This window comes from Lynx canadensis, chromosome C1 (genome assembly GCF_007474595.2).
Source record: "Lynx canadensis isolate LIC74 chromosome C1, mLynCan4.pri.v2, whole genome shotgun sequence".
NCBI lineage: Eukaryota > Metazoa > Chordata > Mammalia > Carnivora > Felidae > Lynx > Lynx canadensis.
In genome coordinates, this window is record NC_044310.1 from 187292609 (window position 1) to 187309536 (window position 16928).

Here is a 16928-nt window from a genome sequence, read left to right on the forward strand (position 1 = left end):
TACCTAGGAATAAATCTAACCAAAGATGTAAAGGATCTGTATGCTGAAAACTATAGAAAGCTTGTGAAGGTAATTGAAGAAGATATAAAGAAATGGAAATACATTCCCTGCTCATGGATTGGAAGAATAAATATTGTTAAAATGTCAACACTACCCAAAGCTATCTATACATTCAATGCAATCCCAATCAAAATTGCACCAGCATTCTTCTCGAAACTAGAACAAGCAATCCTAAAATTCATATGGAACCACAAAAGGCCCCGAATAGCCAAAGTAATTTTGAAGAAGAAGACCAAAGCAGGAGGCATCACAATCCCAGACTTTAGCCTCTACTACAAAGCTGTCATCATCAAGACAGCATGGTATTGGCACAAAAACAGACACATAGACCAATGGAAGAGAATAGAAACCCCAGAACTAGACCCACAAACGTATGGCCAACTCATCTTTGACAAAGCAGGAAAGAACATCCAATGGAAAAAAGACAGCCTCTTTAACAAATGGTGCTGGGAGAACTGGACAGCAACATGCAGAAGGTTGAAACTAGACCACTTTCTCACACCATTTACAAAAATAAACTCAAAATGGATAAAGGACCTAAATGTGAGACAGGAAACCATCAGAACCCTAGAGGAGAAAGCAGGAAAAGACCTCTCTGACCTCAGCCGTAGCAATTTCTTACTCGACACATCCCCAAAGGCAAGGGAATTAAAAGCAAAAGTGAATTACTGGGACCTTATGAAGACAAAAAGCTTCTGCACAGCAAAGGAAACAACCAACAAAACTAAAAGGCAACCAACGGAATGGGAAAAGATATTTGCAAATGACATATCGGACAAAGGGCTAGTATCTAAAATCTATAAAGAGCTCACCAAACTCCACACCCGAAAAACAAATAACCCAGTGAAGAAATGGGCAGAAAACATGAATAGACACTTCTCTAAAGAAGACATCCAGATGGCCAACAGGCACATGAAAAGATGTTCAACGTCGCTCCTTATCAGGGAAATACAAATCAAAACCACACTCAGGTATCACCTCACGCCAGTCAGAGTGGCCAAAATGAACAAATCAGGAGACTATAGATGCTGGAGAGGATGTGGAGAAACGGGAACCCTCTTGCACTGTTGGTGGGAATGCAAATTGGTGCAGCCGCTCTGGAAAGCAGTGTGGAGGTTCCTCAGAAAATTAAAAATAGACCTACCCTATGACCCAGCAATAGCACTGCTAGGAATTTATCCAAGGGATACAGGAGTACTGATGCATAGGGGCACTTGTACCCCAATGTTCATAGCAGCACTCTCAACAATAGCCAAATTATGGAAAGAGCCTAAATGTCCATCAACTGATGAATGGATAAAGAAATTGTGGTTTATATACACGATGGAATACTATGTGGCAATGAGAAAAAATGAAATATGGCCTTTTGTAGCAACGTGGATGGAACTGGAGAGTGTGATGCTAAGTGAAATAAGCCATACAGAGAAAGACAGATACCATATGGTTTCACTCTTATGTGGATCCTGAGAAACTTAACAGGAACCCATGGGGGAGGGGAAGGAAAAAAAAAAAAAAGAGGTTAGAGTGGGAGAGAGCCAAAGCATAAGAGACTGTTAAAAACTGAGAACAAACTGAGGGTTGATGGGGGGTGGGAGGGAGGGGAGGGTGGGTGATGGGTATTGAGGAGGGCACCTTTTGGGATGAGCACTGGGTGTTGTATGGAAACCAATTTGTGAATAAATTTCATATATATAAAAAAAAAATTAAAAAAAAAGAAATTAAGAGGAAAAAGAATAGTCTTTCCTTTGGCATCTCTATTCTGCTAAATCCATCAAATGAATTTCTGATTTTAGATATTGTATTTTTCAGTCCTATAATTTGCATTTGTTGCTTTTTCTATTTTCTATTTTTCTGTTTATGTTTATTAAAAAGATGTGGAATGAAATTCTGAGAAATGAAATGCTATATTACAATTGTGGGATGGTGAGTCATATTTTTCATCTAAAAATTTTTATCATCATAAAAATACTGAGTTTACACATACAACTATAGTCCAAATGCCCTACTCCCTTCAACAAAATGTGACTAATAATATACATTTTTCTGATGCATAACTTGCTATATAGTAGAGGAAATTTTAGTCATTTCCAAAATCCTTCCCCCCTAATTTTCTGAGAATCTTCAACTGCTTACTCTTATTCATTAGTCAGTATGCTCTCCTCCTTTGTCTGATGCCTGTTAATATTCTGAAAAAGCTGATTTCCCCCAAATTCTCATTATGAAACTTTTGAAACATATAGATCATCTGAAAGACTACAGCAATAAGTATCGACACCCCCTACACCTAGATTAAACAAGTTCAAACATTGAACAACTGCTAAAACTGTTTCAACATTTTGCCACGCTTGCTTTATCTGCGTGTATGCACATTCGTAAGTTGCAGCCATCATGTCACTTTACACCAAAATGTTAAATCTTCACCTTGTGTACCATAAAAATAAGGACATTCTTCTATGTAACCACAATATCAGTATTACATTTCAGAATATTAACAGTTATTTTAGGGCTTTATCTAATACGTGATGTAAATTCAAAATTTTCCTAATTGTCTCAAGAAGGTCTTTTTATAACTTATCTTTTTCAAACCTGTATTCAATCAAAGCTGTATGTCTTCTAATCTAGAACAGTTACCTCCATCTTTATTTTTTTTTTAATAACCTTAACTTTTTAAGCAATTTAAGCTGGTATGTCCACATTATGTATTTATCTTATATCAACATGGTATTAATTTTTTCCCTATCTCCTAATTCCTATAAACTAAAAGTTAGATCTAGACCCTGCTTTGTTAAATTTGGGTTAAACATTTTTGATGAGAACCATTCATAGGTAATGCTGTATACTTCATATTGTACCACCATAGGAAGCATACGATGTTAAATTGTCCACAATTACTTATACTAAGTTCAAGCTCTCGGTTAAAGCAGTAACCACAACATTGCTCTATTGTAGAGGCATCTTTTGCCCTTTGCAACAGTTAATCTGTAGGCTGTTAATGGTGGCATCATGGAAATATTTTATTCCCCAATAACCCCTTACCTAATGTTTTTAGTAGCAATGGTAAGTCTTTTTTTTTTTTTTTTAATTTTTTTTTCAACGTTTATTTATTTTTGGGACAGAGAGAGACAGAGCATGAACGGGGGAGGGGCAGAGAGAGAGGGAGACACAGAATCGGAAACAGGCTCCAGGCTCTGAGCCATCAGCCCAGAGCCCGACGCGGGGCTCGAACTCACGGACCGCGAGATCGTGACCTGGTTGAAGTCGGACGCTTAACCGACTGCGCCACCCAGGCGCCCCAACAATGGTAAGTCTTGATTGAACTAATCATCATTCATTATAAAGAACTGCAAGGGGTGCCTGGGTGGCTCAGTTAGTTGAGCGCCAGACTTTGGCTCAGATCATGATCTTGCAGTTCATGAGTTTGGGCCCTGCGTTGGGCTCTGTGCTGACAGCCCAGATCCTGGAGCCTGCTTCAGATTCCTTGTCTCCCTCTCTCTCTGACCCTCTCTCTTTCTCTCTCAAAAATAAACATTAAAAAAAAAAGAACTGCAGAAATGGTTAATCTGTAATTCTATCATTCTTCCTACACTTATTAATTGGCATTCTTCTGTTTGAAAGTTTTAAAATTCCATTTTTCTTCCCCTATTCTTTTTTTTAAGATCACCAAGATTTATGGATTTTTTCCTCATTCAGAATTTGTAATGGTCTTTCGGATGTTCAAATTATCCTGAAATTGGCCAACAGAAGTCCCTGGAATCTGGCTCCTATGTCTTTTGATCTAACTCCATTAGTCTTTGAAGGCTTCCTTGCTTTGTGTCCTAAGGAATATTTCTGAAAATCCTTAAGTTTGTTTATATTTGTTCACTAATCAGTTAGTTCTCTTCCTTCGAGTTCAGAGCAGTATGGCTGCTGGAAAGTGAGAGGGTACTCCTACAAAGGAGAAAGCAAGAGAGAAGAAACCAGAAATCTTGTGTATAAATCCCATCCCAAACTCTGGCGGACCCCTAAAAAACATGTGCACAGGGCAGACAGCAAGCAGCCCAGCTAAGGATAAAGAACTGAAATTTGCGCTGTCAACTAAGAGAGTTTGTGGTTTGAGTCCTGCTTAAAAACATTCCAGAAAAAAAAATAAAACATGCTCATTAGTCTTTTAGGTATCACTGCCCTTCTACATAATAAATTTTTAAAAATATTATGCTGTTACAAACTCTTTTGTTTTTTTAAATATAGCCCAAGGGAGATATTGTTTCCTAAGCACATGAGTTTGAAGGTAGATAATAAACCACAAGGAGTTCATCAGATACAGATAAATAATAACAAACACCAACTGGACAATGTGATACCAAGGTGAAAAAATAACTTTGATACATACCTGAATTACTTCATAAAGATGTACCTGAACACTCCCTAACAAGAAAGGATATTTTTCTGTATTGTCATATTTCATCAGTTCCAAGTAAATATTATTCCGCTCATCATCCTGACGCCTGGGAATCTTGATACAAAACACATATAAAAAGAATTATTAAATTTTCAGTTTGAATTTCAGGTATAATTTCTGAATAAATACATCCATAAACTATACTTTTGTGTACTTTTGTGTACAACCTAGTGATGTTTACATATATTGTTAGCTTTATAACTTTTCAATCTCACAGTCACATATACCTTAATGTCAACAAAAACCAAGATCTTTTTTATATGTAACATCAATTACAGTGTTTTGAAATATGCACTGCCTACATTCTCTTTTTAACTCTACACAAAAGTTTAGCCTCAACACTCTACTGAAACAATCTTATAAAAGGTAATCCAATATCCAATCCAGCAAATCTAGGTAATCCAAAAACCCAATATCGAAAGATATCCAACATCCTTTTCAGTCTTTGTTCCTTAACTTACTGATAAAACGTATACCATCATCTCAACTTGGAATTCTCTCCCAACCTTGAGCTCTGTAACACAATACCACTATTACGTGACCTTTAAGATTCACACACTCTTTTGCTAATTAGAAAAAAAAATCTCATTATTCTCCAGTCTAGGGACTTTTAAAAAATATTTGTTTAAAAATATAATTGGCATACAATATTCCATTACTTTTAGGTGTACAGCATAATGATATTTGTATATATTGTGAAATGATTATCACAGTAAATTTAGTTAATGCTCATAAGCACAAAGTTACAATTTTTTTCATTGTAATGAGAGAATTTTTTTTTTATATATATGAAATTTATTGACAAATTGGTTTCCATACAACACCCAGTGCTCATCCCAAAAGGTGCCCTCCTCAATACCCATCACCCACCCTCCCCTCCCTCCCACCCCCCGTCAACCCTCAGTTTGTTCTCAGTTTTTAACAGTCTCTTATGCTTTGGCTCTCTCCCACTCTAACCTCTTTTTTTTTTTTTTCCTTCCCCTCCCCCATGGGTTCCTGTTAAGTTTCTCAGGATCCACATAAGAGTGAAAACATATGGTATCTGTCTTTCTCTGTATGGCTTATTTCACTTAGCATTACACTCTCCAGTTCCATCCACGTTGCTACAAAAGGCCATATTTCATTTTTTCTCATTGCCACGTAGTATTCCATTGTGTATATATACCACAATTTCTTTATCCATTCATCAGTTGTTAGAGGAGAAAGCAGGAAAAGACCTCTCTGACCTCAGCCGTAGCAATCTCTTACTCGACACATCCCCAAAGGCAAGGGAATTAAAAGCAAAAGTGAATTACTGGGACCTTATGAAGATAAAAAGCTTCTGCACAGCAAAGGAAACAACCAACAAAACTAAAAGGCAACCAACGGAATGGGAAAAGATATTTGCAAATGACATATCGGACAAAGGGCTAGTATCTGTAATGAGAGAATTTTTAAGATCAACTCTCTTAGCGCTGTCAAACACACAATACAGTATTACTAACTATAGTCACCATGCTATTACTTACTTATAACTGGAAGTTTGTACATTTTGACCACCTTCACCCTTTTGCCTACTCCCCAAACCTCACGTCTGGCAACCACCAATCTGTTCTCTGTGACTATAAGTTGTTTTTTTGGAGCTATTAGATTCCACACATAAGTGAAATCATACAATACTTGTCTTTCTCTCTCATTTCACTTAGCATAATGCCCTCTAGGTCCATCCATATTGTTACAACTGGCAGGATCTCCTTTTATGGATGGATAATATTCCTCTGTGTGTGTGTGTGTGTGTGTGTGTGTGTGTGTGTGTGTGTATCAAATTTTTTAAGCCATTCACCCACGGACAATTAGATTGTTTCCATGTCTTGATTACTATAAATAATGCTGCAATGAACATGGAGGTGCAGATGTCTTTTTGAGATAGCGATTTTGTTTTCTTTGGATATATACCCAGAAGTGGCATTGCTCGATCATATCTTAATTCTATTTTTAATTTTTTTTTTAATTTTTTTTTCAACATTTATTTTTGGGACAGAGAGAGACAGAGCATGAACGGGGGAGGGGCAGAGAGAGAGGGAGACACAGAATCGGAAACAGGCTCCAGGCTCCGAGCCATCAGCCCAGAGCCTGACGCGGGGCTCGGACTCACGGACCGTGAGATCGTGACCTGGCTGAAGTCGGACGCTTAACCGACTGCACCACCCAGGCGCCCCACTATTTTTAATTTTTGAGGAACCTCCGTATTGTTTTCCATAGTGGCTACACCAATTTACATTCCTGCCAACAGTGCACAGGGATTCCCTCTTCTCCACATTCTTTGTGCTACTCTTATCATATATTCTTCTTCTACATATGCTACAAATTTTACCATTCATCATTATTATTTTGTTTTAAACAATTAGTAGTCTTTCAGAGAACGATTTTTTTAATTAAAATGTTTCCTTTATTAAATTGTTGGCTTTCTGGAAAAAATACATTTTAATTCAATAAGTATTTGTTAAATGTTAATGAATTCTAGGCACCAGAGATATAATAGAGCACAGTAAGGTAAAGCCCTTGACCATGGGGAGCCTGCAGGCTACTGAGAAAGGAGGTCAACACATAAATGGAAGAGTTACACTGTGACCATCATTATCCGTAATAGAGCATCACTGTAGGACCTACTGTAGAGCAATCGTCAACAAAGTCTTCTCTGAGAAAGAGAATACCAAGATCTTAAGAATTTGTAAATTATGAGATATTTTAATTCAGGACCAGAATGAATATACAACATTCATAGGTAATTTACTGTGAAATCATGTGATTATGTCTTGATAGAAAATTTTAATTATTCACTAGCAGTTCTCAATGTTTTTTTTTTTTTTACATTTTATTTCATTTTGAGGGAGAGAGCAAGTGGGGTAGGGACAGAGAGAGAGGGGAGAGACAGAATCCCAAGCAGGCTCTACACTGCCAATGCAGAACCCGATGTAGGGCTTGATCTCACAAACTGTGAGATCATGACCTGAGCTGAAATCAAGCTGGATGCTTAATCAACTGAGTCAACCTGGTGCCCTATTCAATGGCTTATAGAGGTATTCAATACATATTACATTATGATATGCAAATCTGTTTACTGATGGGAATTTTGAAGAACCAAAAATGTATTTAGCCCTTACGTAAAAATTCAAAATTTGGAAAACATTTTAAAAAGTCTTTTCTTTTTTAATAGTCTTTTATTTTTACCCATATATTCACCATTACCAGTGCTCTTCATTCCTTCCTATGCACCTGGGCTTCTATCTAGGATCATTTCTCTCCAACTTGAAGCTTCCTTTGAGGTTTATTATAATTCAGGTCTTTTAGATACACATTCTCTTAGCTTTTGTCTTTCACCATCTTTTTAAAGAATATTTTCACTGGATTTAGAAATTTAGGTTGATTTTTTTTTTTCAGCACTGGAAAGATGGCATTGCTTTATCTCCTGAACTCCATTGTTTCTGATGAGAAGTCTGTTGTTACTCTTATGGTTGTTCATCTAAACATGCTGTGTTCTTCCCCTCTGGCTACCTTTAAGATTTTCTCTTTATTTTTGGTTTTTGGCAGTTTTATTGTGATATACTTAGGTATGATCATTTTTGTACTTCTTTTTCTTGAGCTTCATTGAATCTCTTGAATCTACTGATTGATGTCTTCCATTATTTCTAGAAAATGTTTAGCAGAGAAAAACCTAAAATACTAAATACTCTAATAAATATCTTCCTTCTGGGATGTAACTGAACATATGTAAATTGAGTGATATGGCCCACTGGTCTCTTCTGGGTTTTTTTAGTCTTTTTTCTCTCTGAACTACAATTTGAATGATTTCTACTAACTTATCTTTCAATTCACAGATCCTTTCTTCTGCTCTGTCCAGAATGTTTCAAATGAATTCATTTCAATATTGTATTTTTCAGATCTAGAATTATATTTGGTTTTTAGATTTTCCATTTTCTTCAAATTTCCCATTGTGATCATCCATTTGGTCCTCCTTTTCCAGTTTGACACATTTATGATAGATGCTATCAAGTTCTTGTCTCCTAATTCAAACATTTGGGTCACCTGTGGGTTTACCTCTATTGTTGGTTTTATTTCCTCATGAGCAGCATCTTTTTATTGTATAATGGCTATGCAGTAGACACTCTGGGTTTTTATATCTTCCCTTACTAAGTTCTGACTTTTTTTTTCTGGAAGGCAGTTAATTGCTGGCAGATCATCTTGATTCTATGACAGCTTGGTTCGATGATGGGCCTATCACAGCCTTTGTCCATGGTACCGGGGTTTTAACCCTTACTTTTAAGACATGATCCTTATTCCTAACACTTGGACTTTCTGTGATCTCAGATTAATACTGGTAATGTTCAACAAAATCTCTCCACGTTAGCTGCATAAAACTCCAATAACTCTGAATTTGTGATTTCTGAAATCTCTATTCAGCTCTCAGTTCCCCAGCATCTATTCTCTGTAATTTCTCCTAGAAACTCCCTTTGCATATGCACACCATAGGATCCAACCAAGGACCTGAATGGAATAACTATACAGATTTCTGGGGCTCCTTGTCTGCTCCTCCATCCTCTCCAGTGCCCCACCTTACAAATTCCAGCCACCTTAGCAGCCCCAAATTCTCATCTGTTTCCTCTCAGCCTCTGCTTCCTCCACCAAGCAATATCACTCACTCTTTGGTTTCACTTCCTTTTTTTTTTTTTTTAATTTTTTAAATGTATTTTTTGAAGGAGAGAGAGAGACTAAGCACATGAGCAGGGGAGGGGCAGAGAGAAGGGGAGACACAGAATCCAGGGCTGGCTCCAGACTCTGAGCTGTCAGCACAGAGGACGACATAGAGCTCAAACTAAGGAGCCATGAGATCATGACCTGAGCCGAAGTCAGCCGCTTAACCCACTAAACCACCCAAGTACCCCTGGGTTTCGGTTTCTTATGCCAGATTCACTGCCAGACAGAAAGCTGTTGTAAATGTGGAGCTCACTTCTTCTGCTTCCCTCCTCTTAAGGATTACAGCTCTCCGATTTCCCTTGTTAAATGTCAGAAAATAGTTCCTTCATATAAGTTACTCAATTTTATAGCCGTTTAGAGCAGAAGAGTACATCTGATATCACTTACTCCAGCATGGCCAAGTCAGAAATTCACTAGTATTTATTCTTTAACATGAGTTTTAACATCACTTACTCAATAGCTTTTTAGATTAAAGCCTTAGAAAAAGCCTTAAAAAGCCTAAAAACTAGATTAAAGCCACTTACTATTCCTTTTGTTGTTGTTGTTGTTGTTGTTTTTTCTATTTTTAACTAGATCTATTTTGTAAGCTTTAGCAAATTCAAGTCCTAAAGTAGAAAATGTATTCTTTTATTTTATCCCAGTTATGTGATACATAGTTTCAAAGTCAAATAGTTCTACAATGGTTGAAACAAATAAGAACTTTGTTTTCCTCCCATGTTTAATCTTTTTTTTTTCCTCTATTTTATGATGTTTTGACATCTTAAAAAGCTTGCTGGCCAGAGACAGATGTTCTCTCCCTGAGCTAACCAATTCCTAGAGATAGAAAAGGGGTTAGCTAGATAGAAGACTATCTTTCATATGCAAACCAATCCCGAAATTTAGCCCTAACTACTCCTTATCTAACTCTCACAGGGAGGCAATATTTCCCCTGCCCTAAATCATCCCAGGCCCAGGTACCAAGCAACTAAAGACTACCCCTACAGCCAAACGCCTATGGGAATTATTCATGCTAGCCAATCCTAAATTTTTAACCCTCTCCTGCATTGCTTTCTCAAATAAATCCCAATGGAGGTTTTAGCCTTCACTCTCTCCTCACTTCTGTCTTCTGTCTCCTGACCATCTTGATACTTCCCCTGTGGCCCTATGTAGTGTATCCCTTTGTTCTCTTCTCTCAATGGCATTAGTCTCTCCATTCCATGTTGTCATTCAGCCATACCTCTATAAAGTAAATCCTGGGTTTAATTTTAGAATACTACCCTATCCACCCCCTAAAAGCCTCAAAAGCCACCTTTCAAGCTTTTAAAGGGATATCTCTGGTTTTTGTCATGAAATAATGTTTCAAAGTAACATGCTTATATTAAGTGATTTTTTTGTAGTTTTAGATACTATCAATTAATTGCTTATTGTAGAGGAAAAATATTAGCTCAACACCCTCCCTGACAGATTTTACATTTCTTTTCCCTTCATTCCTCCAATATATTATAGATCATACTTTTTGTTAGACTAATACTTAGTGTTTATTGTGTATATGTAACTATTTTTCAGGGTTTAACAATATAATTACAATGATTATATTTCCTTTTCTCTATCACTTCTTAATTTTCTTAGAGTTAATATGTGTTTTGCTTTTTTATCTTCATTCCCTTGTGCAGTTTTCTATGTAGTTATTACTAAGTCATTCCCAAACTTTCTATTAGAATTCCATTAAAATTCTTCTCTTAATATCCTCAAACTAACAGCTCCTATTAAAATAAAGAAAAAGATTTTCGGGACACCTGGGTGGCTCAGTTGGTTAAGCATCAGACTTCAGCTCAGGTTATGATCTCATGGTTAGTGGGTTCAAACCCCATGTTGGGCTCTGTGCTGACAGCTCAGAGCCTGGAGGCTGCTTTGGATTCTGTGTCTCCCTCTCTCTCTCTGCCCCTTCCCTGCTTGTGCTCTCTTTCTCTCTCTCTCAAAAATAAACATTAAAAAAAAAAACTTTAAATAAAGAAAAAGATTTTTATTATGCTTATAAAGATAAGCACCCTATTAATTTATATTATTTTTCCAGTGCTAATTTCAACTTTCATTTAAGTGGACATACATCCACAAAATTCTTGAAAAATTGGCAAGCTCAGGAAAACTATTTTGCAAAGTAAAAGAAATAGTATAGGTTACCTTTAACAAAACTATGCCTGTTTTGTGTGTGTGTGTTTTGTTTTGTTTTGTTTTGTTTTGTTTTGTTTTGAGAGAGAGAGAACACAAGTGGGGGAGAGGGGCAGAGGCAGAGAGAGAGAATCTTAACAGGCTCCATGCTCAGTATGGAGCTGGATGTGGGGCTTGATCCCACAACCCTGGGATCATGACCTGAGCTAAAATCAAGAATGGGATGCTCAACTGACTGAGCCACCCGGGTACCCCATGGTTTTTTTTTTGTTTTGTTTTTTTTTTTTGTAAGCTATGCTTAAAGAACTATCTTCAATACTCAAGACTTAAGCAAAATAAAATACTGAAGATTAAAACTAAAGGTTAAAAAATATACAGCATGGAGGAAATGTTCTAAGATTTCACTAAAATTTAACCAATGTCATAAAACTTTTAGGACTAACAACTCATCAATGAATCCCACATCTGAATGAAACAGTGCTGCTTGTTTTAAAGAAAACTTTGAGATACATTTAAGATTCTAAGAAGCTTTTTAAAAAATATATTGATTTTGAGAGAGGGGGAGGGGAAGAGGAAGAGAGGAGAGAGAAAATCCCACTCTGATAGCACAGAGCCCAATGCCAGACTCAATTTCACCAAAGGTGAGATCATGACCTGAGCTGAAATTAAGGCTCGTGATGCTTAACTGACTGAGCCACCCAGGTGCCCCTAAGATTCTAAGAAGCTTAACTGTAAAAAGAAGCAAACTCTTAGCATAGCAAGCTCTGGTGTGAGAGGAAGTTTAATAAAGCGAAGTCTGAAGCCAGACTGACTCCATTCCCAGCTCCACTATTTACTAGTTCTAGGACCTTAAGAAAGTTCTTTTACCTAACAGTACCTGTTTTCTCATCTGTAAAATGAGGATGATAATAAGAGTATATATACTTTGAGGGGTTGTTATAAAGACTAAATAAGTTAATCCATGCAAAAACAATTAGGGTTTACATAAGAAGAAAGGAGAGAGGGAAATAAAAAAAAAAAAAAGGTACTCTCTGGACTGAACATTTGCATCCTCTCAAAATTCATATGTTGAAGCCTTCTCCCCAGTGTGATGGTATTTGTAGGTGGGGTGTAGGGGAGGCAATTAGGTCATAAGGGTGGAGCCCTCATGAATTGGATTAGTGCCCTTCTAAGAGACATAAAAATCTCTCTGTTCCCTCTGCCATGTCACTATATAATGAGAAGATGGCCATCAGGGAATCAGAAAGCAGGCTCTCACCAGACCCCAGATCTGCCAGCACCCTCATCTTGAACTTCCCAGCCTCCAGAAAGGTGAGAAATGAATGACTGTTGTTTAGGCCACCATATCTATGGTAATTTGTTATTTCAGCCCAAGCTAAGACCAGGTAGAAGAGGGTAGATGAGAGGAGAAGAGCAAGACAGAGAAAAATGCACGTGTGATAAACACTCAGAACCTCAGACAGTTAAGATCTTAGGAAAGAAGACCTCAAGATTATGAATTTTCCAGTAAGTTGTTTCTTTAAAAAACACCAATATAGCCCATGGTATATAAATAGAATACTGTAAAATATCCAATAAAAAGACACTGCATTTGCTTCTTTCTCATCCCCTAAAAAAAAGAACATTATTAGTGTAAATTATTTGAAGCTGTAAAAAGGCAATTTTATATCTAGAAGAGAACTTTAACATTACCTGTATGGAAAAATACTTCATGTCATCAAACTTAATTATAGTGTTCTTCTCATCACTTTGGGGTAGCAAGCTACACATTTTTGTACATTTTACAATGTTGTTTATAGAGATGCGAATGAACAAATTACTGTAATATTGTAAACCAACTGAAAATACACAGATATTTAGGAAGCAAATTATATTGTAATGGTACAATAACACATTATATAATTAATTCATTAAACAATTCAGATGAAACCTAAGAATTAAGCAAATAAATAGGATAATTGTAGAGCATATTAAACAATTTTAAAAGTCTTTAAAAATAGTATTTCTGCCCATCAATAGTAGGCACAAATAGGAAGATTGCTTATTCTTTAGTCACTTCTAATATTTTCTAATATTTCTAATATACTAGTCATTTATATTTCTATCCTCACATTTCCATTATAATTTTTTGCCAATGTTTCTATATGTTATTAAGGTGATTAAACATTTGAAATATATAGTTAAAAACTTCTTTTGGGATGAGCACTGGGTGTTGTATGGAAACCAATTTGTCAATAAACTTCATATAAAAAAAAAAAAAAAAAAAAACTTCTCTAAGCATAATTATGTAGAAATTCAAAAATTCAGAAAGTCACTTGAGAGTAATTTATTTTTAACATTAAGACAACAAAATTTAAAGCAGTTTTCTATTCTCTCATTCATTTCACTATATACTTATTAAAACTATACAATATTTTTATTTTTCATAGCACTCCATGAATTAAAACAATTTTGTTTTTATGATTTAATTAATTTTATTTTAAAATCTCTTTGTATAGAATTCTCTTCAATAACTTTTACATAAAAGACAAACACAAACTCTTCATAACAAGACTGGTTTTATGTCATGATAAATCTAATAATGAGAAATCCATTTAAGTAAAGGCACCAAGATAAATCCTTTAAACAATGTTTAAACAGCACAATTATTCCTTAGAAATAATTAGTATTATCATCTAAGATATATAATTCTCCTTTAACTTATATGGTGATTGAGGTGGATTACAGATAGCTGAAAAGCTTTTTTGTCACTTTGCACATCAAAAAGTGGAGATTATTTTCCTCTACTCTTCAGTCTGGCCCTGTGACTACTTTAAAATGCAGTGGACATGACCAGGGCTGAGTCTAGGACAGAGTAAGAGAGGCATCAGTCAGGGTCCAAAATTTAAGGGGACACCAAAAACTTTAGTAATCAAAATAATATATTAAGGTAATATTTTTTAAAAATCAAAATTAATGCAGAAAAAACATATGATGAAAAGACAAGCCCTTGGGACTCCATGGAAAGAGAGAAAGGTCTAACCATTTCAGCTTTCCAGCTAAGTTCAGTCTTCCAGGAATCTTCACTAAAGCACCAAACATGTAAATTAGCCATTTTAGATATTCCAGCCCTTCTGAACTGCCAGATGACTGCAGCACCTGCTGTGTAATGTGAAGCAGAATTGCCACCTAGTGAATGCACATAGTGATTGATAATAAAATAGTTAACGTTTTAAGCCACTAAGTCTTGGAGTGTTTTGTAATGTAGCAATATTTAACTGAAACAGATGCATGATCATGCTATGTTTCTTAAATCAAAAGAAAGGATACTCTTAGGCGTGAAATGTCTGCAGTTCTTTACATGAATAGCGAGGCAGCCAACCTAAAAACAATCAAAATAAAAACATAGCACATGAGTTTTTAAAAGTTAACTTTTTTCCATTTTACTCTAAACCAAACCATATATATTTTTAAAAGCTCCTCTTTGCTAGTTTTTCTAAAAAAAAAATATTGTTTCTCATTAGAAATATCTATTTAATGGAAAACACCAGAAAACAGAAATACAGAAGAAATATAGGCAGGATTTATGCAAAGTAAAACTAAAATGAACACAAAGAAGAAAAAAAAAAGAGGATCATTATTAACTTAAATCCAACCATCACTCTTCGAATCATTGTTATTTTATATTAGGTGAAAACTGACAAAATGTAGCATCTTAAATATAATAAGAAGAAATATGCCTTGCTTCAGATAAGCTTTTTTATCTAGTATCCTAAAACCACTTTATTCATTCAACAATCATTCATCCACTATACTGTGCCAAGGGCTCTGAAACATTCATTTTCTCTTGTACAAGTTGTTTCTAAATGTTAAAGAAAATTCTATCTTGTGTTTAAGCATGAAACCAAATATAAAATGAATACAGGAATTTTTGAATACTGTTATGTATTATTAGCTGAATATATTTATCCATGTTAGGTCTTAAAAACCAAGTAAAAACAACTGCAATATTATATTAAACACTGTGAAACAAAATATATGGCCCAATGGTATTTTTAAATGTATATAAGTAATTTTAAGGATTCGGAATGGCTTTAAAACAATACAGAAAAAAAATTAGCATTCAATATTTAATTAGAAGACTACAGTATGTGAATGATGAAATCCTGAGAAGATAATACTGTGGTCTAATTCTTTTTTTATTTTTTATTTTTATTTTTTTTATTTTTTAAATTTTTTTTTTTCAACGTTTATTTATTTTTGGGACAGAGAGAGACAGAGCATGAACGGGGGAGGGGCAGAGAGAGAGGGAGACACAGAATCAGAAACAGGCTCCAGGCTCTGAGCCATCAGCCCAGAGCCCGACGCGGGGCTCGAACTCACGGACCGCGAGATCGTGACCTGGCTGAAGTCGGACGCTCAACCGACTGTGCCACCCAGGCGCCCCTACTGTGGTCTAATTCTTAAGGAAACATAGATATGAAATGTTATTTTAAAGGGAAAATTCAAAGTTTTCCAATGCAAAGGGGTATAATGCATATTACACAATCTAGGTGGGATTTTAAATGGTACTTCCATAGGTGATCCCATGAATTTTTTTTTCTTAAAATTTTTAATGTTTATTTATTTAGAAGGGAGAGAGAGACAGAGTGTGAGCAGGGGAGGGGCAGAGAGAGAGGGAGATACAGAATCAGAAGAAGGCTCCAGGCTCCACGCTGTTAGCAAAGAGTGCAATGCGGGGCTCAAACTCACGAACTGTGAGATCATGAAGTTGAAGTTGGATGCTTAACCAACTGAGCCACCCTGGCGCCCCAAACTGTTTTTATTTCTTAAAACTGGAGTTATACATGAAGTAGGTAAAACAGGCAAGTATAGCTACAATTCTAGATTGTATAATTCTACGCTTTAACATTCTGCCATAAGTCATTGCTTGCCTGCCAAGTGTTTCAACGTGAAGCCATGAACAACTACCCTAACTTTCTTTATATTTCAATAGTTCTTCATACTTTTACATAACAGAACCATAAAAAAGAAAAAATTCTATTCAAGTACAGAAAAATATTTAACAGGCAAAAATATAATAATGCGCATTGACAGGCTATGGGTAACATATGTTGCCACAGATTTTGAGACCCATCTGTGGGTCAAAGCACTAACCATGTCAACACTTTCACCCAACCCCCCAACACACATTAGAACAGTAAAGCAATAAGAAGGGTGTTCACTAAAGCACTTTATGTGCCCAATTTTAAGATAGCTTTTTCACCATTTTTTCTGAAAAAGGGATCTATCAGAATGAGGAATAGAGTGTTTTGATATAATTATCATTGCAGACACATGTACAAACCTTGCCAAATACCTCAGAATGAGTCACAGAAGTTTCAAAAAGAAAGTGATGTGACAAATCCTACACTGAGAGGAGCTATCACATGCCAAACATCTGTCAGATATTTCCAACTGACTTTTAAGAGAAGTTTATTAATGTCTAGCAATATGTAATTCAAATAAGGCAAATACAAACTACAAAGTTAGGAAGTGTGAATGAAGTCAAAATACTAGTTCTAAAGAA

General features: G+C 35.8%; 1 protein-coding gene across 1 annotated transcript in view; it reads right to left on the reverse strand.

Moving 5' to 3' along the window:
- Window positions 1-16928, reverse strand: part of C2CD6 (C2 calcium dependent domain containing 6) — a 164291-nt gene that overhangs the window by 118867 nt on the left and 28496 nt on the right. The window contains exons 3-5 of the mRNA XM_030323760.1: window positions 14690-14741; window positions 13073-13218; window positions 4430-4552 (exon numbers count right to left, since the gene is read on the reverse strand). Of these exons, the coding sequence (XP_030179620.1) occupies window positions 4430-4552; window positions 13073-13218; window positions 14690-14741 (321 nt within the window). The remainder of the gene's footprint in view (window positions 1-4429; window positions 4553-13072; window positions 13219-14689; window positions 14742-16928) is intronic.